This window comes from Crinia signifera, chromosome 12, assembly GCF_055691185.1.
Source record: "Crinia signifera chromosome 12, ASM5569118v1, whole genome shotgun sequence".
NCBI lineage: Eukaryota > Metazoa > Chordata > Amphibia > Anura > Myobatrachidae > Crinia > Crinia signifera.
Window position 1 is genome coordinate 13585641 of NC_139228.1, and position 25263 is coordinate 13610903.

Consider the following 25263-nt stretch of genomic DNA (forward strand, 5'->3'; position numbering starts at 1 on the left):
CAAGCCCTTGAGCACCCACAGAATCTACGCCTATGCTTTGGGAGAAGCCCAGACAGAAGCCACTTTGTCGACATGGGGTTTTTCACCGTATTTTTGACCTGAATGTCGACACAGTCAACATGAACACCAGCGCTCACCATGCTTCGGGCTCGGTGCCTCACTACGATCGGCACACTATTTTATTCACCCACCACGGTATTTTGACCTTGTCTGTATTATGACCGTCGGGATTTTGACCGTTGGTATTTCATACTGAATCCGTCACCCCAATATATAGAGAACACGTTATATAGAAATATCCCGCATTAGGTGTTTAAGCACATATATACGCCCCTATTTATAGTAAGTAAGTTAAATTTATATAGCGCACTTTCTCCAACAGGACTCAAGGCGCTTTACAGTCATTATAACAATGCATACACAGGGCAGCCGAGAGGGGAGGGGGACGGGTACATTTTACCTGGGCCCAGGCCTGTCAGGGGGGCCCGGGTCCGGACACACACTTAAATTTTTTTTATTTATTTGGTGCGGAACGACCGGGTTTGAAGGACTAGGAGCATGGGCCTGGGGTCAGCTGTGTTTGTGCGGCGGGGTCAGCTGTGTCCATGCATCAGCGGCTGTGCCGCGCACCAACTCACAGTGCCGAATATTCAGTGGCGGCGGGGGATGGTACAGGGCTGCCTGCAGCCACACTGCCTGCCGGAAGCAAGTACAAGAATAGTGGCAGAGGACGGGCGGGAAGGCGCCAAACAGAATGGCAGATGCTGCTGATTCTCTCACCCACAGAGCTATCTACAATAGAGGCTCCGTCAGATCCGCCTGTAGGAGCGCTCCTCAGGCTGAAGACAGCAATGTGCACAATCACAAAGGTCATTTGCTGGGGTGCGGGGGGAACAAGGAGACAGGTGTTATTGTTCTTTTATTTACCCCTAAGTGCTGCAGACTAGGTTTCTGTTGCCGTCCCTGGCAGCAGCAGTCAGTCCGCAGCTGCGGAGCTCAGCAGACTCTCTCATTTCATCATCTCGCGAGTCTGCCGCCAGGGGACGTGGATGGACATAGGGAGGAAGGGAGCATCTCAGGGAGGCTGTGAGGATGAAGGCCGGTTGCAAGGCTGTCTTCCCTGCACTGATTCCCTCACAAACCCCGCTGGAGCCTGTCTGGCGCACCTGGCTGTAATCCCTGCTGCATCTGGAGCCCCGCTGGATGCTCATGTGGGGTGCGCCCAGCTGTCATCCCCACTGGAGCACCGCCGGACTCTACCACTGGACCCCTGGTAGGTGGGCTTGCACAATAAATAGCCTTGTGTAATGCATCACTGTCCCTGCGTCCTTGCCATCTCTGCCCCTGCTGTCTCTATGCCTGCGTCCCCACGTCTCCGTCCTCTCCTTCTCTGTCCCTGCTGTCTCTGTCCCTGCATCCCGCCATCCCTCTCTCTGCACCATTGCCCCCACCATCTATCTCCTTGTGTCCCCGCCATCCCTCCCACTGTCCCTGAATTCTGCCTCAATAAGTGTGGTATAATGTGAATATTGGCTAAATCCATGTGAATTTTGTCTTATTCTGTGCTGCATAATGTGAGTTTTGACTCATTCCATGAGAAGTTTGGTTTATTCCATGTAGTATAAGGAGGTTTACTATTGTGCTGCATAAATGGTATATGGTGTGCTACACTACACTCAAGGACATGCCACCTTTTAGTGGCCACACCCCTTTTCCGTAGCACTCCCCTCCAGGGGGGCCCCGGGATGCTGTTGCACCGGGGCTCAGGATTTCTCTTGGCAGCCCTGCACACAATACAGAGGATGTAGGTAGTACAGTAACAGACAAAAGAAACCCATTGAGCACACAGTAAGCATAATGCAGGAGTGGTGCAGCATTTTGGATAATAACTTCCATGGGTTGTGTACTCCACCCTAATAAGGTACCAGGTGCAGCAGCTATTTTAGGCGTTCTGCGTAGGATTACCCTGGGTGGAGTAGATTAACCCTAAAATGGGTGATTTCAATGTATGCTCAGGTCCATGTATTTTTCATCCCATCCGCAAGTGCACTAGATGAGGCAGCCATGGTGCAAGACACCCCCTCTGTGGGGCACTGTGTAAAATGTTACTACCAGCTATAATCTCCCTGAAACTAGTTTTCAGAAGAAGGTGAGTAGGATATAATGGTGGGATATGAGTACATAGGGCCCTATTCAGCCCTGATAGCAGGAGATCATCAGAGGACTGGTCCGCAGTGCGCATGAGTGAGCATTCTATGCTATCACAGGCTCCGAACGCCTGTGATCGCTGGCTGCTCTCTGTGTGACAGCGGACGGCCGTCTGGGGGTCTTGCCGCCAGCATTTTCTGGGCGTTCCCCCGGCCGTTGGGAGTGCTGCTGACATCATCAGCGGTCTCTGTACTTGTGTAATATCTGGTCGCCCGATTTTTTGATTGTATGCGATTTTAGCCAAAATTGCATGCCATACGATGTGATGCAATGCGATTTTCCCATAGGAACCAATGTTAAATGGTCCCAAATGATCCCTGAGACCATTAGGGTCAATGTGAAATGCCCCCCAGGCCCCCCCATTGTTTGTATGCCCCTTCATTGTTAATGCCACCCCACCATCAACACCATCCCGAAGCGTGGTGAGCGGAAAGGGTAGGCGTCCTCCGACCTTTTCATACCCCCACTATCCATGTCGGCGTGGAGTTGATTTTATATAGTGTGGCGAGCGCAGCGAGCCACCGAGCCCGAAGCGCGGCGAGCGGACGCGTAATACCTGTGAATTAATGCGCATCCCCTTGCCACACTTCGGGCTCGGTGGCTCGCTGCACTCGCCACACTATATAAAATCAACTCCACACCGACGTGGATAGTGGGGGTATGAAAAGGTCGGAGGACGCGTACCGCTGCGCTCGCCACGCTTCGGGATGGCGTTGATGGTGGGGTGGTGTTAACAATGAGGGGGCATACAAACAATGGGGGGGCCTGGGGGGCATTTCACATTGACCCTAATGGTCTCAGGGATCATTTGGGACCATTTAACATTGGTTCCTATGGGAAAATTGCATTGCATTGCATGCAATTTTGGCTAAAATCGCGTCACATCGCATCTGATTGTATGCCTTAAGTTAAGGCATACAATAAAAAAATCTGGCGCCCAGACCGCGGTCTCCTCCCCGCAGCCATCGCAGCACCAAGTAAGTCCTGGCTTACTCAGCGCTGTGAACAGGGTGAAATCCATTTGATGGTGAACGAATTCACAGCTGTGCACAGGAGCTGGAATTAGTGTGTGTGTGTGTGTGGGGGCGTTCATCTGATCGCTGGGCTCTGAAGATTTGCAGGTCTGAATCAGGCACAGAGTGTATTGTATACAGGCCAAGCAGCAGAGATGGAGGGGAGGGGAGACACAGAGAGGGGAGGGGGAGAGGATATCCGTGCCTCTCTATTATGTACAATAACAAAGATGGTCGTGCTGCATTTGTCCTGTCCTGGCTGACGGAATGCATCTGTCCCACAGCAATATCAGTGAGTCTGGAACCTGAAATGGATATTCCACACAGAACAATGACGGGACACACTGCGGACAGGATTTGTGTGACAGAACAAGACAAGACCCAACAGATTATGTCTGACCTGCACCTGGGAGAAATATTCTCCTAAACCCTGACGTCCTGAAATGCTGGCATTCATCACTCTCCAGTCTGTCCTGATAGTGGCAAGGCTTGCTCTCTTACAAGGTGTGTATGTTCTTACTGTAGCCTTAGGCTGCATATTTAGCTGTTGCTCAGACTTCTTATACCTACAGGGTGTTATAATCGGGAAGGGATGTCAGATATGCGCTGCATGGACCCAGGCAGATGTGTTTTGCACTGAGTCTGGGGCGCTGGGGTCCTGGGACAGTGGTGAGTTATTTTGTGTTATTAGATGTACAGTGTTAGGATATACGTCTACAACACAAGCTAATGCTGTATTCACACTGCAAAACATGCTTTGACCCGGTTTTTGAAACGTTTCTTAAGACTGGTCAGAGCAAGTTATAACCCTTTCACATCGCATGTTGTGAACGGTATACTACTGGTTAATTACCTTTTTTGTACCTTTCACATTGAACGAGTTTTCACCCATTCACTGGCCAGCACGGGGATCCAGGCAGCGGGGTCTCACCCCCCTCCCCTGGTATTTGCAAGTGTCCTACCCTGGTACTTGCCAGTGCGGGGGTCCATGCATTGTTGGGGAGGCAGCGGGGTCCCTGCGGCAGATGGGAACTAGTAGCGCTACTAGTTCCCTTCCGCCGCAGGGACCCCGCCGCTGACTTCCCATCCGCCGCATTGACCTCGCCGCACGCTGCCCATTTGCTGAAGGGACCCCGCTGCCTCCCCAGCAATGCATGGACCCCCGCACTGGCAAGTACTAGATGAGTGTGTGTGGGGTGGGGGGGTTTGGGGGCGCTGGCAAGTACCAGGGGAGGGGGGGGGGGACCAGTTTAAAATTGGCAAAATACCGGGTTATAACTGCGGTGTGAAAGGGGTATATGAGATGTTTTATAACCTCAGTTACGGGGGCGGGTTTACCAACCAAGTTATATACATGCCAACTCTCCTGGATGGTTTGGGGGAGAGTCCCAACTTTAGGGGTGCTCTCCCGGACTTCCAACAGAGCTGGCCAGTCTCCAGCTGCTGTCTGTTCCCCAACTGAAGTGGACGCCCCAGGGGTTGGATGATGTAGTCTGCTGTGATCCCTACTTTTCACTCACAAAAGCCGTCCCTGTAGAACCCAAGGGAGCAGGTAGAACTAAGCCAGCACTATGAAATCCCCAGGTAGCCGCACACGGTATACGCCGGCGTCCTCTCACCCCGAAATAACAATGCGATACGGGTGCCTTATTCACGTCTAGCTCCTTTTTGTGTAGTTTATTCCAGATAATACAATAAAATAATGAGCTTTTACACTATGGCATCAGGTGCGCTAGGTCCTAGACGACTTGGCCGGATTACACGTCCTGTCCGTTCACCCTGTGCATCTTGAAGCGACAAAGGGCCAGATGGGCATAAACATGCTGCGCTGCAGGTGGGGCAGATGTAACATGTGCAGAGAGACTTAGATTTGGGGGAGTTATTTTGTGCAGGGTGTATAAATATTGTCTGTTTTTATTTTTACACTGCAATTTAGATTTCAGTTTAAACACACCCCACCCAAATCTAACTCTCTCTGCACCTGTTACATCTGCCCCACCTGCAGTGCAGTGTGGTATTGTCCACTTGCAAAAATCACAGCCTTGCTAACAGGCATGATTTAATCCCAAAGTGCCATTGCTAGCGGATGCAAACCACTGGGATTTACAACGTCTCTGTGTGCCTGATAATGCGCGATGTGTGGGCGGCGCTGACCTGTTCACACAGCCTAGCGGACAGGTCTGAATCAGTACCAAAGTTTCTCTGAGGTAAAAAATACTCCCTTAACCCTTTCAGCGCAAAGGGTTAAGGGAAAAGTGAATTTGTCAAAATACAGTAGGTGTGAAATTTGCCAAGCAAACGTTTTTATACATCATAATGATCTGTAACGTTTACCTTTTATATAGGAAATATCATTTATTTTTACACAATATTTTTTTATTTGCATTTATATAACAAATGTGAGCGACGCTGGTGAATTTGTTAGCTGATGTTTTGCACATCTCTAACACAGATGTAGGCACTCAAAGCGTTAACCACCGTTATGTACTGTGCAACAGATGGCCCTCATCATAGTTTCACCACACCGCGTGACACCACAGCTGGTCATTGTATCATACATTGGCACTATTTGGTTGTAAAATATCCTATTTATTATTTGCATAGAACTCTCCATTACGCCATCGCTGCTGCTGCTAATACCGTGACTTCCCCACTGAGCGATCGTTTCTTCCCATTACTGTGCCAGTAAAATGAGGAAGTCTGTGACTGTCACACAAATATGAGAAGACTTTCTAACAATGGGCCTGATTCTGGTTCACTCGCAAAAGCACATTCTCTCTCTAAGGGCGAGATGTACTAAAGGGAAAATGCGGTAAAACCCCCGTTTTACCGCATTTTCCTATGTACTAAAACCCGTTCGCCACGTCACCGCAGGGCAGGGTATCGCCACCTTTGGGTGGCGATACCCTATAGAAGCCTATGGGCTTCTTTTCGCCGCCCGCCGCGTCGCCGCAACCCCGCCGCCTCGCCGACCCCCCCTCTCCCCCCTCCCTTGGGCTTACCTTCTTGCAGGTCCTCCTGGACCCCGGAAGGTAAGCCCTTCCTCCCCCTAGCAACGCAGCCGGACGTCCTTCCGGCTGCAGGGGGAGGAGGAAGCGCCGGGGACAGCTTGCTTAGCTGTCCCCGGCGTGAAAGCTGCAGAAGCCGGCTGGGAGGTGACGGAGCCCCCCCGCAGACCACAGTACAGGTATCGCGGGGGGGCTCCGTCACCGCATCGCGATGCCAGCCGCATATGTTAGTACATATGCGGCGGCATCGCGGCGGGGGGGGCGCGAAGGGCGGCGATGTATTTTAATACATCCCGCCCTAATGCTGCACTGCAGGTGGGGCAGGTATAACAAGTGCAGAGGGAATTAGATTTGGGTGGGGTTTTCATCATTTGATATCTATATTGCAGTGTTAAAATAAAGCAGCCAGTATTTACCCTGCACAGAAACAAAATAACTCACCTAAATCGAACTCTCTCTGCACATGTTACATCTGCCCCACCTACAGTGCAGTATGGCTTTATCCGTTTATGAGAGAATTTGCTTTTGCGAGTGAACCAGAATCAGGCACGGTATGTGTTTGTTAAAACGAACAGAATAAAGCCACATAAACACTAAGCGATATCTTAAACAATATGTCGGCCCTTCAGAACGATATCGTTTCTAGTATCGCTTAGTGCTCCGCTTAGTTAACACCCCAACTCATTTGTGCTGCATGGTACTAGCGACTGCCAGGTGACATCACTACCATATCGTCCTGATGGCTGCTTCTATCTCAGTAAATTAGGGATACTGGCCCTTGTTCTGGTTCACCCGCAAAGGTATATTCCTTCTCAAATGGACAAAACCATGTGCACTGCACGTGAGGAAGATATAACTTGTGCAGAGAGAGTTAGATTTGGGTGGGGTTTTACTTCAAACTGAGATCTATATTGCAGTGTAAAAATAAAGCAGCCAGTATTTTCCCTGCACAGAAACAAAATACCTCACCCAAATCTAACTCTCTCATGTTACATCTGCCCCACCTGCAGTGCACATGGTTTTGTACATTCGAGAAGGAATTTGCCTTTGCGAGTGAACCAGAATAAGGGCGGCTGTGTATTACGTGAGGACACACGGGCTGGTGAGTTGTATGGGGCATACGTTGGCATTGAGTAGGAGGGCCCAATATGCTGAGTATTTTTTGTTAGCTAGTCTTTTTGACTGTTTAATATATATTACAGAAAAATTGCGGCTGGCAGTGGGCAGCGATAGAAGCCCATAAGCTTCTATAGGGTATAGGCGATACCCTGCCCTGTGGTGACGCGGCGGCAGGGTTTTAGTACATATGAAAATGTGGTACCATTTTCGGCTTGGTACATCCTGCCCATTGTCACACCTGCTGCATTCATTCCTACCATAGATCCACAGGTGGCCTGAGACACATGACCTGTTGGTAGTTCCTGAGGACAGGTTTGGCCACCCCTGGTCTAGTGCATACCCTCCAACTGTACCGTTTTAGCCGGACCAGTACCGTTTTTTAACAAACTGTACCGGCTAAAACAAATTGTACCGATTGTACTGGTTTTATGGTTGAGGCGGCTCCTCCTCTTCCTGCACCACATGATAAGCGATAAGATCGATTGGGCCCAGCGGGTGTTGTGAATTTATTTTGGCCCTTACAGCGGCTCTCACCCACTCCCAGGGGTGCATTGCGCCAGGTCACGGCCAGCGTGTGTCGCACCATTACATCACATGGCACCGCGGACCCTCCTGCATTGTATTTGCCGGAAGCCGCAGTTGCAGAATCAGTGGCTGGAGATGAGGGCACTCAGCGGCCGTGCATCTCTGTTTCAGAAGCAACAGCCTGTGAGTGAGACAGGCAAGGAGCACTATGTGGCATTGTGCAGGAGATGGTAGCGATAATAGTATAGAGACCTAGAGAGGGGAATAGTATGTTGCCATTAGACTCCTCTGCGTAGGACGTAGCTGCATGTGGCTGTCACACTTGTAAGATTGTTAATTTGCGTTGCAGGAGGCACAGTCTTTGATGTAATGTGAATGTTTCTCCTGGTGTGTTATTGTGGTGGTGTTATTATTGCAGAGTGATGTGTGTCAGGGACTAGTACTGGACTGTTGCTGTGGATGGAGAGAACGGTGGGATTGGTCAATTAGGGATAATACATATATGGGGAAAAATGCCTAGCAAAAATTCGGGAAGGGGGCAGGGCCACACCTCCCCTTTGCAATTGACCATGCCCATTTGCCAGAGACCACGCCCATTTCTGGATGTGTACCAATTTCTGACAGTCAAATGTTGGAGGGTATGCTAGTGTGTACACCCTAGGTCGCAAGTGGTGCACACTAACATTGCCAGCGACATAGGGCGTATTACTAGTGTAATATACAGCAAATGTCTGTGCAATGGGGTGTGTACCTTGTGTTTATTCTGACCCTCCTTACGGATCTCACATCCTCCTCTCTGTATACAGTGTGATGTTATTACAGGATTACAATTTATTATTCCAGGATATTCCCAGGAAACTATTTCCATTACCATTATGGTGCTTAGAGACCCACTATATAAACACAGGTACTGTAATAAACCAAATTTCTGTATTCATTACAGGGAAATTGCTGAAAGCAGCCGGACCTCCTGCTCCAACATTTGTTTAGGGCCCTAATTATTTATAATAGCAACCAGTGGTGGCCCCAGAGCATAGCTGCCTACCCTCCTGCATTCTGCAGGAGACTCCCTGAAATAGCAGCAATCTCCCTCATTAGTCTAGTAGTCTCCCTCAGGTCACCTAGCCCACATTACACTGTTACATTTTTTGGGAAAAAGGAATGAGAAACAGATACATTTACATTGAATCATCAACACCATTTTCCTGCACTTTACCAAGTATAGTATCTCTTACTAACTGCTTTGGGGCTCATCTACATTTGGATATAAGTCATTTTAAAAGATTCCACTCAGATATCACAGGTCACACCCACAATCCAGATGCCTCTTTGACAATCTCTTTTCACAATCTGTCCATATATGGAACTAGACACCCCCCTTTGGGTGGAGCATGACACGCCCCCTCAATGGGGCACTGTACAAAACTGTACTACCAACTATAATCTCCCTCAAACTCGTTTTCAAAAGTAGGCAAGTATGCCCCAGAGGAGGAGGGGGGGCTGCAGCACAGCTAAACATTCAAATAGGGAAGCCACACCTACTGTCAGTGAGTCAGTTTGGAATGCCAGCTGGTGGCAGGGGGTGTGGCTTTCCTATGTTTTATGAATTGTGCTGCAGCCCCCCCCCCCCCCCCCCCCCCCCCCAGATGTGCCACTGTTAGTAAGACACAGAATAGTAAAGCTGAGAGATACTTTGTGTATAGTAATGATCTCCAGCTGCCTTTTGAGAACAATGGTGATGTTTTCATTGCGGATGCCAATGTAGGACTGCACATCAGACTATGGTATCACGCAGGAAAAATCTGTTTCCCTTACCCCAGATTTGTAGGAAAACATTTCCTGTTATTTCCATAAAAAGTTAAAATAAGTACAATGCACCTATTCCGAGCAGGTGCCTCCGTCCGCAGAATGGTTCATGGCCTGTCATCGGCCCTGATCTCCCCATGGCTATCGCAGCGACGAGTAAGTCTTGACTTATGCGGCCGCTGCACACTGGGGGAGCGTGGGGGGGGGTGTGTGTGGGGGGGCTAGTCGATGGTGAGTAATTACAAATGGATTTCCATCTCTACGCATGGCTGCGATCGCATTTGCAGATGTGCACAGGGGTGGGTTTACACTGTTGCGGGGCGGAGGCTAACAGACAAGAGTAAACGTCTCATGCAGCTGAATAATAGACAAGACTTTATATACTTTATATATATATATATATATATATATATATATATATATATATAGGTTTTGTTTGTTTTCCTTTTTATGTTTTTGTGTAACAGTTTTTGACTATTAAGTTGCTTTTTGCCCCGTAATGTTTTTGCTGTGCTCTTACAAAACTGCAATTAATATAATATATATATTAGTAGTTTTAGTAGGTATGATTTATGGCTGACCGTGTGTGGGTGGTTACCATTGTGCTCTTATGATGACAGGCATATGTTTATATGGAGGCCTGGAGCTATAGGCTCATTTGCGCCATTGCTAATCAGGTCCTGGAAGGCAATAATCATATGACGCTCCTGTCATGCTGGTTTTCGTGAGATCGCTTACAAGTCGGTCTGTCATGGGACCTGTCATCTGCAGAGTATCACGTGTGTGCAGTATGGGGCCCATTCAGACCTGCTCAGTGAGCAGCGAACTCGGCCCCGTGTGTGGGGGAGCGCATCGTTTCATGGGGATTCGGTCGGTGAGGGTGCGTTTACATGTTTTTTAGGCAGCGAATATACCCAGCCTAGCGACCACGTCTGAATTACCCCCTATGTGTGATGTAACCTGGCTCCTGACTCGCTGACCAGTCTGCTCAGCACCTGCTTAAAGGGCGCAATTGAATTAGCAGCACATTTTTCCTCCTCTGCTTATGCAGGAACGGATCAGAGAAAAACAAAAAACTTTTAATTTACAAAATCGGCTAAAAACTATTTGTGGATGAAAAAGGTCTCATATACTCATCTTTGCTCAAATCCTTTTAAAATGAAATAGTGAAAATTAATTAAAACATTTACTGATGTTTTACATTAGCATCTTATTGCCCTGTCTACACAGGAAACAGATTAATTTAATTATTTGTTATTGACGTCAGGGAAGAGCATCCCATCAGTCCGTTGAGTGCTTATTACAGAAATTGGGGTGCCGGACGGGTTCCCGACAGTCGTTTACCCGTCGTCGGGATCCCGACTGTCAAAACGCTGACGCCCACCCGCTATTTTCCCTCGTGGGGGTCCACGACCCCCATAGAGGGAGAATAGAATAGGTGGCTCGCGTGGCTCGCCATGCTGTCGGGATCCCGACATCGGAATAATGACTGTCGGGATCCCGACTGTAGGAGTCCCATACCACACCCCAGAAATTGCTGTTTATTCTAAACAGTAATCGGTGTTTGCTAAGTGTTCAGTATTGTCCAGCAGCTGTGTAATGCTTGCCTGCTATTGGTGGCTAACTGTACAGTATCGTCTTGCAGCTGGGTAAGGAGTGCTTGCTATTGGTGTGCTAACTGTGTGGCAGAGGCGGAACTACCATTGGTGCAACAGGTGCATTGGACTGGGGCCTCTGAGGACAAAGGGGCCCATTGCTGCACATTCAAGCAGCTTATACCCCTGTCACCCACTGGTGCGGGGCCTAAATTATACTTTTGCACCTGGGCCCACCACTCACAAGTTCCGCCACTGCTGTGTGGTATCATCCTACAGATGTGTAATGTTTGTTTGCTATTGGTGGCTAACTGTGCATTGCACACACATGATACAGATACAGTATATACACTGTATATCTGCCACTGTACGCAGGCTCTGTGTCGCGTTAGCTGCAGCGTAACCTCTGTGCTTTTTAAATAGTCCCTACTTTCCCAGCCGCCTCTGTGATATTCGGATCTTTTTGTGACACATTAACACCGATATATAATATGTATTCTCCTTTACAAAATAATGAATTCAGTTAACTGAAAACAAACCAGTGGGAATGGTGTTTGCAGCTGTACAAATTAACAGATGTCCAGATAAGCAACAGGCTCCGAAGATGACCGCCTGTTATACAGGGTTTATCATAGCAACTTAAGAGTGAACTAGAATAAGGCCCATTGTCCCTATCCAGCAGATTTCTGTTACATCATATAACTCAGAGTGCAGTATATAAGTATAGTCGGTACTTATGTAATATCTGGGCTCCCGTTTTTCTTATGAGACCGTGTCCCCTCGCGGGGCTCGCCACACTTCGGGCACGGTGGCTCGCTGCGCTCACCACACTATATAAAATCAACTCCATGCGTATTTGGATAGAAGGGGTATGAAAAAATGGGGTGTATTTAACATGGGAGCCCAGATAATACATAAAAACCGTATAGTCTTATACAAACTGTACCTCCCCAGTGGTCACGTTACAGGGCGTGTTGGTGTAAGGTTTACATGTGCTTCTTACCATACATAATCACCTACTGTAGATTATTCATGTGAGCTGGCCCAAGGCTGCTTCCCACATACTGCAGTACAACCATTACTCACATTACAGGTTTCCCATGTGGAGAATGTTTGTTTCTCCCACATATTATTGGATAAGATTCTGTCGGTTCACACACTGATAACTTTTGAAGTTACAGTATGTATAAAACAACAACTAAGGTCAGATAAAATATCACTTTAATCACACCAGTTTCCCTTACATCCGAATTTGCACTTGATGACCCATTTTCCAGGTCACCGAGCAGATCCATATGTGCACTCATTACTCACTGACACATTTCCCAGGTCACCCAGCAGGAGCACAGGTGTACTCATTACTCACTGACACATTTCTCAGGTCACCCAGCAGCTGCACAGGTGTACTCATTACTCACTGACACATTTCTCAGGTCACCCAGCAGCTGCACAGGTGTACTCATTACTCACTGACACATGTCCCAGGTCACCCAGCAGGTGCACAGGTGTACTCATTACTCACTGACACATTTCTCAGGTCACCCAGCAGGAGCACAGGTGTACTCATTACTCACTGACACATTTCTCAGGTCACCCAGCAGGAGCACAGGTGTACTCATTACTCACTGACACATTTCCCAGGTCACCCAGCAGGTGCACAGATACACTCATTACTCACTGACACATGTCCCAGGTCACCCAGCAGCTGCACAGGTGTACTCATTACTCACTGACACATTTCCCAGGTCACATAGCAGGTGCACAGGTGTACTCATTACTCACTGACACATTTCCCAGGTCACCCAGCAGGTGCACAGATACACTCATTACTCATTGACACATTTCCCACTTGACTTCCCCCATCCGTGGCATAGCAATAGCCCCCCACAGACCACGTGGTGGCTTGGAGGCACTATCACCTGTGTTATGCAGATATGACTGTCCTCATGGAATCTACTGAAAATGTCCCTCCAAAAATGGCGGCCTCGGACAGACGTTAGAGATCCTACTGAATGCATCCCAGTGGAAGTAACGTTTTCATTAGTTGCCCATTAGTTTGCAAATTAACCCAGCCAATGTCGCAATTGAATCCAGCGCTGGTCTCTCAGCCAACTGAAATATTCTCTCTATCCATTATTGTCTGGAATGATAATGCAGCGCGTTCACAAAGTTATCTGACAGGGAGCATCCTACAACTCTAGTCAGTCTCATTTGGGGTGTTTGTATACTTCTAATTTCTAATTTATACTCAATCCCGGGATTGAGTATTTTTCGTGATTGAAAAAATGCCCCGGGATTGGCCTCCCTACCTGTGATGCTTGGGATTGATGTTGGCATACTGCAATATTGAGGCACAAACTGAAGTACGACCAGTTCTTACTTGTTCTATCTGTTATGATCCAGAGTAAGCTGATGCCAGGAGAACAGATGCTGCTTTGGAGACTATAGGGCACAGCTGCCAACTCCTAAAGCATTCCTACAGTATAATACATGAGTGTATAATAAGCTACACATTGGCCATTATTCTAGTTCATTTGCATAGGCAAACTCCTTCTCAAATGGACAAAACCATGGGGTTTATTCTATTTATTCTTAGATGGACAAAACCATGTGCACTGCAGGGGGCAGATGTAACATTTGCAGAGAGAATTAGATTTGGGTGAGTTATTTTGTTTCTGTGCAGGGAAAATACTGACTGCTTTATTTTTACACTGCAATATAGATCTCACTTTGAAGTAAAACCCCACCCAAATCTAACTCTCTCTGCACAAGTTACATCTGCCCCCCCTGCAGTGCACATGGCTTTGTTCATTTGAGAAGGAATTTGCCTTTGCGAGTGAACCAGAATAAGGGCCATAGTCTGCTGATTCCTGCACTGATCGATGTAAAGGATCATACACACTCGACGACTTGGCTCAGCGTGAATGGAAAGCGATGATCGGTATAATCGCTGGGGGGAAAATCCGCTCGGTGCAAACACACTGAGCCGCTTCCCCCCTGCCCAGCACTATCAGTGGGGGGAGGATGGCTTTGCATAGCTCAGCGCTATGCAAAGCCATCCTCAAAGCCGCTCATCTGCTGGTAATACCAGCAGATGTGTTAATGGGGAAAGGACGGGGAGGATATATGTCCGTGCGTTCTGATTGGGGGAGCTAAATGAATAAATATAGCCCTAAGGAGGGAAATCGGTTGGTCTTGAAAAAGCCTTTAATAGGTGAAACACGTGTCGGAGCTCTCAGAGCCCGCCCTCTAGCTGCATGTTATGAGAAAATGTATATGACTTAATATAGGATGAATGTGTATGTAGGAGGGGAATAGCACAATTGTTTACCCAGACGGGGAAGCCACTTGCAGTCCATCCATATAGCATTATGTAGCTATATACACTGCAAACTGTAAGACACGGGCACACATAGGAACAGCTATTACTGCAAGTTCCAAAGCAGGAGACCACAGCGGGGCTCCAACTACCGGTCCAGGCAGGGGATCTCTGTATTGGCACGCATCAAACTGGCCAGCGATACACAAAGTGGCAAACCCAATCAATGTAACATCAAAAGCCTGACATATGGGAATAAACATTGAGGCATAAATATAAAGAACACAATACAGTATAAACCGAGTTGCACGGAGCCACACACACTGCAGCCTGTAAAATACGATTAAAACAGAACTCCAATTACTGGCTCACTCAGGAGATCTGTATATTATTATTATTATTATTATTATTATAATTTTATTTATAAGGCGCCACAAGTGTTTCGCAGCGCCGTACAAAGGAACAATACAGGGAGACAAAGCTTGGCATAACATTGAATAAATAACAAAAATACAGTACAAATAAAGAGCACCACAGTTCAATACACATTACAGCTTAAATGTAAGTAGTGAGGACCCAATCAACATACAACTAGAGGCTTGAGGCCAATGATGGAGATGAGTATGAAGATGGTCACTGAGTGTTGGAGTAAAGGAGAGCTGTGAGTGACATGTGAAGAGAAGTGGGCTTTGACAACAGGAAGGAAGAGGGCCCTACTCGGAGGAGCTTACAATCTAGTAGGAAGGGGAGACAGACAGATTACAAGAGGTGCAAGCGAGGGGGTGGTGGTTAGATAGCAGGATGTAAACAGGCAAGGGGTCGGAGAACCAGCTGGTTTATGCAGTGGAAGGGTACGCTTTGGTGAATAGGTGAGTTTTCAGTGCCCGTTTGAAGCTTTGCAAGGTCGGGGAGAGTCTAATGGAGCGAGGGAGTGCGTTCCACTGAAGGGGTGCAGCACGGGCACCCCTTCAGTGGATACTACTGTATATCTAAAAACTGACCATCTATGTACAGAGTGGCATTATAAATAAATATCATAAACATTGAAATAAATCGATGCATGTAAACAAAGATTTAAATACAGCTTAAAAGTGCGATATATTACAACTAAAACTGTACATAGACTTGGGATCTCTATGATTGGTCCAGATAAAGGCTCTCCTGGATAAATACAAGTCACTAGGTATGAAATACCAGAGAGCACAGCGAGTGGAATATTAATAAATAACAAACAGGAGTGCAGAGTGTGCGTGACACTGCCCATACACAGCTATCTCCCCCCCCCCCCCCCCCCCTAATAAACCAATATAATCCCAAACCCTGAGAGAGCTTGAAATAATAAGGATATAAATAAACAACATTCTACACCCATACACCCTTTCAGGGAAGAAATACTGGGCTAGGTGCAAAGAGAAACTAATTGGCAACAATAGTAGCCAGTATAAATCTCTGTGTTGTACATCAAAAGAGATAAGACTGGGCGGAAAGCCAATTAATGGCAACAATATATAAATGTAAACAGACCCAGAAATACAATCAAACACAGGGGGTTATTCTAGTCCATTCTTTCTGACAAAATCCTTCTTAGATGGACAAAACCATGTGCACTGCAGGTGGGGCAGATGTAACATGTGCAGAGAGAATTAGATTTGGGTGGGGTTTTACTTCAAAGTGAGATCTATATTGCAGTGTAAAAATAAAGCAGTCAGTATTTTCCCTGCACAGAAACAAAATAACTCACCCAAATCTAATTCTCTCTGCACATGTTACATCTGCCCCCCTGCAGTGCACATGGTTTTGTCCATCTAAGCAGGATTTTGTCAGAAAGAATGAACTAGAATAAACCCCACAGTGCAGCACAAGACGGGCTCTGAATTTTTTTTAACTACTTTTCACATTTTCTCATTCTTTGTATGAGCACAATGTCAATGTTATATCTGATTTTAACCCCTTATTTCACCTAGAATTACTCATTCCCCTCTGTTTATATACAAATAAAGGAAATACAACATAGGGGTATTTTTAATAGCAACATTTATTAAAAGTTAAATTTTATTGACTCAATAAAAATAAAACAATAAATTCCAAACATAATACATAAAAAAGATATTTTTCTGTGTGCATTCAGCCAGCGCAACCACTTTTCTGCACATGAGCGGCTTTCCTGGTGATAATTCAGGAGCACTCATCACCGCTCATCGCCGGGCCGTACACACTGGGTGGCTTTGAGCTGAAAGCCGCTCAAACTTGCTGTTTTGAGCGGCTTTCAACTCAAAGTCACCCAGTGTGTATGGGCCTTAACCTTCCCTTTCATATCCCACACTAACATACCACAACAACTGGCAGCAGAAGACCATTTCATTTATTGAATTACAATTGTGGAATAAATGAAGGGTGGCAAGAAGGCATTGCATTACTATCACATGGTAGAACAGGAAGATTAAAGGGGAGCACCTCTGCCACCCCCTCCCTATATATACACTTGACTGTAAGAATAGCCACCTCTGCTACTGGAATGTTCCTTCTAGCAATGCCCAGGTCCCCTCACAAAAACAGGACCCCTCGCCCCACTTCCAGTCCTGGAAGTACACAACCCAGCAGCACCAATAAGGCACAGCAAGCAAACAAGGTAGCGAGGGGTGGGGAGCTTCCAAAATCAAAGCGGTGGATCCCAGGTAGGGTCCAGACGATACAAGTCCAATGCACTTATTGCAAAGTACTCAGGAGCCTTTAAATTATAATGCGAAACTTGAGAGACGACTGGTGCTGAGACCTGGCGACCTGGTGGTGTTTTCTTAGATGCCAACTTCCTGACTGCTGCTCTCTGGCTCGGGGAAAGGGGTGTTGCGGGGAGGTGACTAATCACAGGGGGTGGGATGGAGGTAAGGGGGCGGGATGGGGGGAATGGTGGCAAAGCTATGTCATAGCTGAGATTCCCAAACATTGAATGATTTAGCAGGCGCTGGCATATCTAAGACACCTCTCTGGTGTCTTGGGTCTTCGGGTGTCTGTACGGGAAGCAGGCGGGCAGCTGTCATCCGCTCCTGTCTGCTGCCGCACCCCCACACCCGCGTCACCAGTGATTTAGCATGGGAATGCCAATAAAATGCTGGATGCTCCCATGGATGCGACCATGGCCCACCACCCCACGCTCCCCACCCACACTGCTGTGCGCAAGCGGCTGGCAAATAATCAATTCACCGTGACCGCTCGCACAAAGCGGCTGCACATGCGCATAAATGCAGGGGAGCGTATCAATCAGAATCATGCCCTATATACAGTACGAGTAACTTTATATGGATCAGACGCTGTACATAAATACTGACTGACCCATTTCTACCCATTGCCCAGGAGAACAAGTCGTCCCTCTACAAGTGGCTGGAGTGAGGTCCCTGTCTGTGGATCTGTCAGTGTCTGTGGATCGGTCACAGTCTGTACATGAAATCTATTGGAATTTCCGGTCACAAATCCTGGCCAGTTACACAAATCATCAGCTCAGCATAAAGAGGAAGCAGTTTGATGAGAGGCTGAAGATGCTGCGCGACGGGACCACGCTGAGGATCAGTCGCCTGAGAATGGAGGACAGCGGGATGTACCACGTATCCATATTGTTTACTGATGATAAAAACTATGACAGCTCGTATAACGTCACTGTGTTTGGTATGTCATTGAGATTAACCCTATAGGTGCGCTTGGAAGGGTTTGTGTGAAATGTGCGGATGTAACATCTGGTCACAGAAAATGTAATTGTGCAAGTACTGTAGATCCAGAAAGAAGCTTATTGGGGTTGCTTTTAGGGTATCACAGTGGCGGATTCTGGGCGGGGACACCCAGTGTGACCAGTATTACCCCCCTGTGGGAACTGGTTATTGATAGATGTAATATAGCAGTGGCTAGTGAGTTTCTCTGTTGATCACAGATAAGTCATGGGCATACAAAGCCAGCCGAAACGCGTAAGAAGGTCTGTATTGCAGCTGGGATGTACAAACCGCCCCTAGTGATTTCTATACAGCATATTACTATAGGGGTAAACCCCTTTATTAAACTTATGTAACATGTCTGTTTCCCCTCACAGAGCCTGTTCCTCCCCCGGCTATAAGGATTGGATGGGAGAAGAGGACCAGTGACTGGTGTAATGTGACTCTGCATTGTTCTGTCTCATCAAACACATCAGCGTTGTCCTATACCTGGAGATACAGACACGGAGACTCCGAGTATCAGCTGTATAATAATGGTGACATCGCCCAGGTGGCCCTGCAGCCTGAGTCCTGGGACGCAGAGCTCCTGTGTGCAGTACAGAACCCAGCGGATCAGAAGAACGTCTCCATACACATACAGGACGTCTGCCGGGATGTTGGTAACAGGAATGGGCATAAAATGGGTGAGGACCGGGGTAGTTATTGTCGTTCTGTTACCTGAGGCAGGAACTACAATGTGACCCTGCGATCTCTCCCTGGGCCATGCACACACCCTCTGCTGGAGTACTCACACCTCCAAGGCTTTAAGGTGCCCACACATGCACCGATCCCGGCGGTGCGATGCTATGGGGTGCACGCTCCCGCGGCACCTCATCGCACAGTACAAAAAGTATGTGCTGCACATACTTTTTGTACTAGCTTTCTATCGCATCGCATGCACAAGGCATGCGATGTGATGCGTGCTAGTTAAGCACAGAACGCACGCCGGGATCGATGCATCTGTGGGCACCTTTAATACTACTTTAGCATATATTGGGACTTAATTGTGAATATGGGACTAATTCAGTAAGGGTTCTAGTTTTGTGAATAATCGCAAAACTACATCCGTGGCAGAAGCATGTGGGGGTCTGGCCAGCACAGGACCGGGGTCCCAATGTCCCGTGACGCAATTGCCACTGCATCGCTATTATGCGCGTGCTTCGCTATATACTGTAGTGAAGCGCTCACATATTATCGGCAGCCCCCTGGCATTGCCTCCCCACATCGTCACATAAACTACGGTTGCATTTTTCGCAAATGCTTGCGCGTGCAATTTTCAGTAATTTGCAACCAATACAAAATGAGGGACGATATAATTTATACTGTAAACACAGGGTGAGTATTTTGTGTTCAATTTTCACTATATAGTCAAAATCGAATGGACAACAAACGGTTTTCTGCCTCATACGATGCCGATTCGATCCTGATGCTTGCTCCCGTTTAGTGTACATCTAATAGAAATTTACACTGAGCAGGCAAGTCTATATACTGTAGTACAGATCTGTACTATATAGTCCAAATGAAATGCATTTTGCTTACTGTTCAATTCAATCCCGATTCGATCCCAAGCGAATCCCGAGCAGAATTGCAAATTACTTTTGCATCGGTCCGATCCATAATATATGATTTGAGGCATGGGCCAGCCCCGGGAACACTGCGCCATTCCTTCTCGTTCTACCATTCATTAGACTACTCGTTAGTTACTGTATTAGGCTACTACTATTTTTAACAGTATTTTGTTTAATCTACCTTTTCTTTTTTCATTATAGATAGACAACGCAGTTATTACGCAACACTCTCCTTGTTTCTGATATTACCTGTACTTCTTATTGGATGGTTCCTGTTTAAAAAGAAAAAAAGAAAGAAAGGTAATTTATTGCTACTGACGTAATTCGTGTAGACGTTACATGTAGTGTTAGTTTCCCCAAATCTCGTTCCCCAAACTTCTTCCTATTTTTAAACAAATTTCTGTTGTGATTTTCTTTTATAATTATTATAAGATTACATTTCATTGTGTGTGCCTTACACTGTGCCACCGTGCTGCTGTCTCTCTGGTGTACATCTAGAACATTCTGAATGGTTCTTGTAGTGTTAAAAAAAATAAAATAGTTTTTTCTTCCTCAGAGCCAATCAGAGAATCTCCGGCAGAAATACATTACGCTGATCTCATGTTGGGACCTCACAGTCTCTGTGGTCAGGTGAGAGTACTGTATGTCTCTGTCTCTCTGGTTACCCCCACAGCCCACATCTTGTATCATGGGACATGTTTTTTTTTGTAAATAAAATCTTTATCGATAAATATGCTGGGTGGTCCCCAGCCAACGCAGGCCCGCTCTGGGCGGGCGGATGACATCAGCACCCGCCCCCAATTCGCAGAAGACCGGGCATCTTAAAAGTAAGTCCTGGCTTTGATTTGCGAACAGAGGATAAATCTTTTGATGGTGAGGGCCTAGCGAGCAGGTCTGAAACAGGCCGTAACTACAGAGCTACGATCGTATCATATATGCGTAGACACTGGATGAATATTTCCTTTGTAAATGGGCGTTTCCACAACAACTATATACACTACATATATTTATTTCAGATACCTGATCGTAAAAATGGTGAAAATGAAAATGATTTTTCGCTAAAAACAAGTGAAGCGACCATCTATAGTGTCCTGAGACGGGGCAGAGACTGAAGATGTTGGAAAGGCTCAGTTGTCAAAATATACAGTATTAGTAATATAGCCCCCCCCCTCCCCCCCCTCCTGCATTGTGTCTGCCGTTAGAATTACAGACAGTAATTCACACCGTTTATCTTCCTTTCGAATGTGTAAATTATCCTGTTTTCTGACAATAGATCTCGGCTGTAGGCATTGTATATTCTTTGCTGACGCCCTTCTCTTTAACTTGAGTTGTTATGTCTACTGTACAAAGCGGGTATGTGGGAAATTATTGCACAGTGGTATGTAGATATATTTATGGTAGTAATTTGCATTTGGATAATGCTAGTATAAAACTGTTGAGCCAATCAGCTCCTAACTGTCATATTTCAAACCCAGCCTGATTGGCTGGTCATTTATCACTCCCCGCGTGACTTTTTGAAGCTTGATCCATCTGTCCCAAAGTGAGTGTAATTTGCAGCGGTGGCAATAGTTCCTCAGGAGTTAGTCGTCAGCCATCTTGTCCAGTGCCTGCAAATGTTTGTGAGCTGACATATTACATACAAGCTGGTATATACTGATAGTAATGTGTATCCGGGGCGTGGCTGCTGATGCTGGTGACCGATTATTAGGTTACCTGGCAGTCTGTGGCACCAGATTCTGGTTCTGAGTTCTGAGTTGCACGCCAAGTAGAAACATGCGGGTTTGGATTTACTCAGAACTATTCGCCTCTTATTGGCTATTGTCTCTCAAGTTTTGTTTAGCCAATAACGGAAATCCGGCTAATTCTGATCTTGCGCTAGTTTGTCGAAATACCGGGAAACCGTACCATCCACTGACTTTACACCAGCCACCTTTGCTGCCATCTTTAGTATTGGCACTTACACCAGGCCAATACTGGTTACTGGAGATTGATCAGCAACAATATTCCCTTCTCAAGTCAGTGAGGTTCTGTGTGATTGCTGCCCAGTTCCCACCCTTGCCAAGTTTTATTCCATCCCAAACAGCATATGACGACTGATTAACGGAATGACTTCCATAGGCATGTAGTGGGTTAAATATCCAAGGCTTGGTGCACCTAGGGAAGCATGTGACTCGGGTCCAATAAGGATGCAGGGGATGGCAGAGTTAGCCGGGATATAAGGGACAGGAAAGGGAGGAGTCTTCCTTTTTCTCCTGAAGTTTCCCGCCCTCCCTTCCCTTTTGGCTTAATTGGTGGGTGTTTAATTGCGTTGGCTGATTGGAGTGAAGGAACAACAGGATAATTGATTTAGGTCTTCATTAAGTGATGATTCAGTGTATATGGTTTGTTTTCGGTGCGTTCACCTTGATTGACTATACGTCTTCGCTGGATCACCCGCTTGGGGACAGTGACACTACCGGGACGGGTGGGAAGACCATGTAGAAAGTGGGGCGGATACCGCTTGTTGTTAGGGAATGTTTGATTACGTAGGTCAGTTGTGGGGTGGAGTTTAGATAATTAGCCGTTCTTTCTTGGCCACCATTAATTAATGAATTATAATCAAATTAATTAGCTTAAAGTGCTTTAAATAAATTCAGCTAACACTTTCTCCCAAACCTAAGTCTCTGAGTCTTTATTTCAGGTTTAGATAAGTAAGATTATTGAATGTGAAATGTTTTACATGCTAGAGGTCACACATCAGATGCTAGGATGTTTATGCAAACATGTTTAAATACCAGTCCTGTGTTTTGGCTATAAATATTATCTGTAAGATACAAAGATATTGTGGAGTAAACTGGTGTATAACAGGAGAGGTCCTGCCTAGCTTGCTTCCCCTGCCTACCTTGTCCGCACATCTCTGCCCGCTGTTACATGAGATATTTGTGCATGTACTGTACGATAAGGTGATGTAATGAATTCCCTACAATCACGTGTATATAATATATATGTGTGTGCATTGCAGGTACCTGATTCTAGAGCTGCTGGAAGTGACTCCTCGCAGAGAACAAGTGATGCAGTCACCTACAGTGTCCTGCGACACGGGCCAGAGAGAATGGGCACAGATGTACAAAATACGCAGCGCTGGCATGTATAGTATTACCCACCTGCCTGTGACGAACATTACACACAGGAGGTCACCTGAGGCACCTATACAATGCCAGTCTTCCAGAGTTCCCAATGCCCCACATCATCACCATGTCAGATGCCGACATGAGGGTGAAACATACAGCAGAGTTGTACCTGTGCGCTGCTCCACTGTGTGATTGTTATCGTGGGAGCACTGCGCCATGTGGCGGCCCTGTGTCATGGTCCTGCACTGAGGGGGCGGTGCTACCAGTGCCGGAACACACAGCACTACTTTACAGGCTTCTGGTTGCATGTCTGGTTTGTCCAAAACACGCTCTGGGTGGCACTGCAGCAGCGATACCAGCTTCAGGGTGTCTGAAGTGGCACCCTCATGGTGAGGGGCGGGGGCTGTGTGGCAACGTCTGGGCCCCTACAGAGCAACGGGCGATTGGCTGTGATGTCACAACCTAGCACCATTTCCCCTGTTGAAGAAACAGATCAACATGAAGAAAAAGCATGGGCACAATGCACAAGTCGAGTGTGGAGAAAGGGTGCCACCTTGGGCACCCACATAACCCTGCCAAGAGCTTATTTACTACCTGAAACCACCAGAGAATCAGCTTCTAGCACTTGGCGTGTGTTAGTATTGGGCTACAGTATATTACGGTGTATAATCTAGTCACAATGACACCACTGTAACACCACGCCAGTGCCACGTCTGGCTTCTACACTACGGTAACAAGAAGTACGCAGGAAGCAGGATTAAGGTGGGGAATAGGCCGAAGCCTGCACCGCCTGAGGTAATGCCCAGCACTGCGCTGATGTGTTTGTATAGCAGTGCAAGAATTCTGCTGATATGGAGGAGTCAAAATATATGACATTCCTACACGTAACAGCGATAAGGAAAATGCTGTGGTCAGTTTGTGTTAGAGCCCAGATAATGGATATCTCATCATATTAAATATCAGACCTAGTTCCTAATATGTAAACCCATTGAATAAACAGCCTGATTTTGGTCAATGTGCACCCGTGCGAATTCGCGCGTTTGTGTGATGTTCCTTTACTGCGGGTGGGAAGGCGTCAGGTAGTCGCACCCATGGGAACCCCCAGCGTTTCGTGGGCGTTCCCATAAAAACACTGGGTGTTCTCATGCTAATGGGCTGATGATGCGGGTGCCGGGGGCGGGCAGCTGACATCACCTATGGTGTCGGCTGCCCGCCATGTTCCCCTCCAGAACACACACGCCTGAGAGTGTCTTCGATGTGCATGTGCGCACCACTTCATCCAATGGTCGGTCAACGACGCAAAAGATCTATTCGCAGCCGTGGGGGCAAATTCACCCTGCGAATGGGGGTGGCGAAACGTGACTAAAGCACCAACATAGTTGTAGGAACTGTGATATAAGCAAAAACATAAAGCGGGTATTGAGTTAGAAGTGGGGTATTCAATTGATAGTGAATACTCCAAGCATGGACTGAACCTCACGGGCCTGACCTGACCTGATTGCACACCTGATCATTTGCAGAGCCCAGCGATCAGGTTTTCAACACCCAGCCAGAATTAAATCCCGCCCCGCGCAAGCCTGGGAATCGATGTGCGCGGCTTGTGATTGACTTGGGGAATCACAGCCGTGTGAATACCTGCTGATCCGTACGCAAGAGGGCCTGCTGATTGGTCCATGGTTTTGGACTCTCATTGTTCCTCTCGATCGATTGGCCAGATCAGTTTCAGCCGGAACGGACTGTGCCCATAGAGGCCTGGAAGAAGACTGAGCTAGTAAATGGGACTGTAGTTACAAAGCCTCTTATTGTGGTACCGCAAGCTATTTCATATTTCTAAACACTACAGTATTGTGCAATTGCAGGCCAGCACGGTTGGTGTAATGGTTACCATGACTACTGTACAGCGCTGAGGTCATAGATTCGATTCCCACCATGGCCCTAACTGTGTAGAGTTTGTATTTTCTCACCATGCTTGAGTGGGTTTTCTCTGGGTGCTCCTGTTTCCTCCCACAGTCCAAAAATATACTGGTAGGTTAGTTGACAAAATTAACCCTAGAATGCCTGTGTGTGCATGTATATGTGGTAGGGAATATAGATTGTAAGCTCCACTGGACCACTGAATGATGTGACTGTTCAACTATTCTCTGTACGGCGCTGCAGAATATGTGTGCGCTATATAAATGACTGGTAACTAATTAATTTGATATGCAGTGTATTATGAATGATGTCTATTTAAATAAAATACATTTCCTCCTATA

At 46.9% G+C, this 25263-nt stretch overlaps 1 protein-coding gene across 2 annotated transcripts; it reads left to right on the forward strand.

Annotated features, from left to right (window-relative positions):
- The first annotated feature begins 3419 nt into the window (after positions 1-3419).
- On the forward strand, positions 3420-25263 carry LOC146050439 (SLAM family member 5-like). 2 transcript variants are annotated; one of them, XM_083167449.1, is made up of 6 exons: positions 3420-3725; positions 17945-18253; positions 18669-18974; positions 20100-20198; positions 20455-20528; positions 20915-22552. In XM_083167449.1, the coding sequence occupies exons 1-6, from the start codon at positions 3665-3667 to the stop codon at positions 21008-21010; spliced, it is 945 nt and encodes a 314-aa protein (XP_083023575.1). In that variant the 5' UTR covers positions 3420-3664; the 3' UTR covers positions 21011-22552. The 2 variants fall into 2 exon arrangements, with proteins under 2 accessions (XP_083023575.1, XP_083023574.1); XM_083167448.1 differs by lacking the exon at positions 20915-22552 and adding an exon at positions 22900-25263 and having other exon boundaries at positions 3421-3725.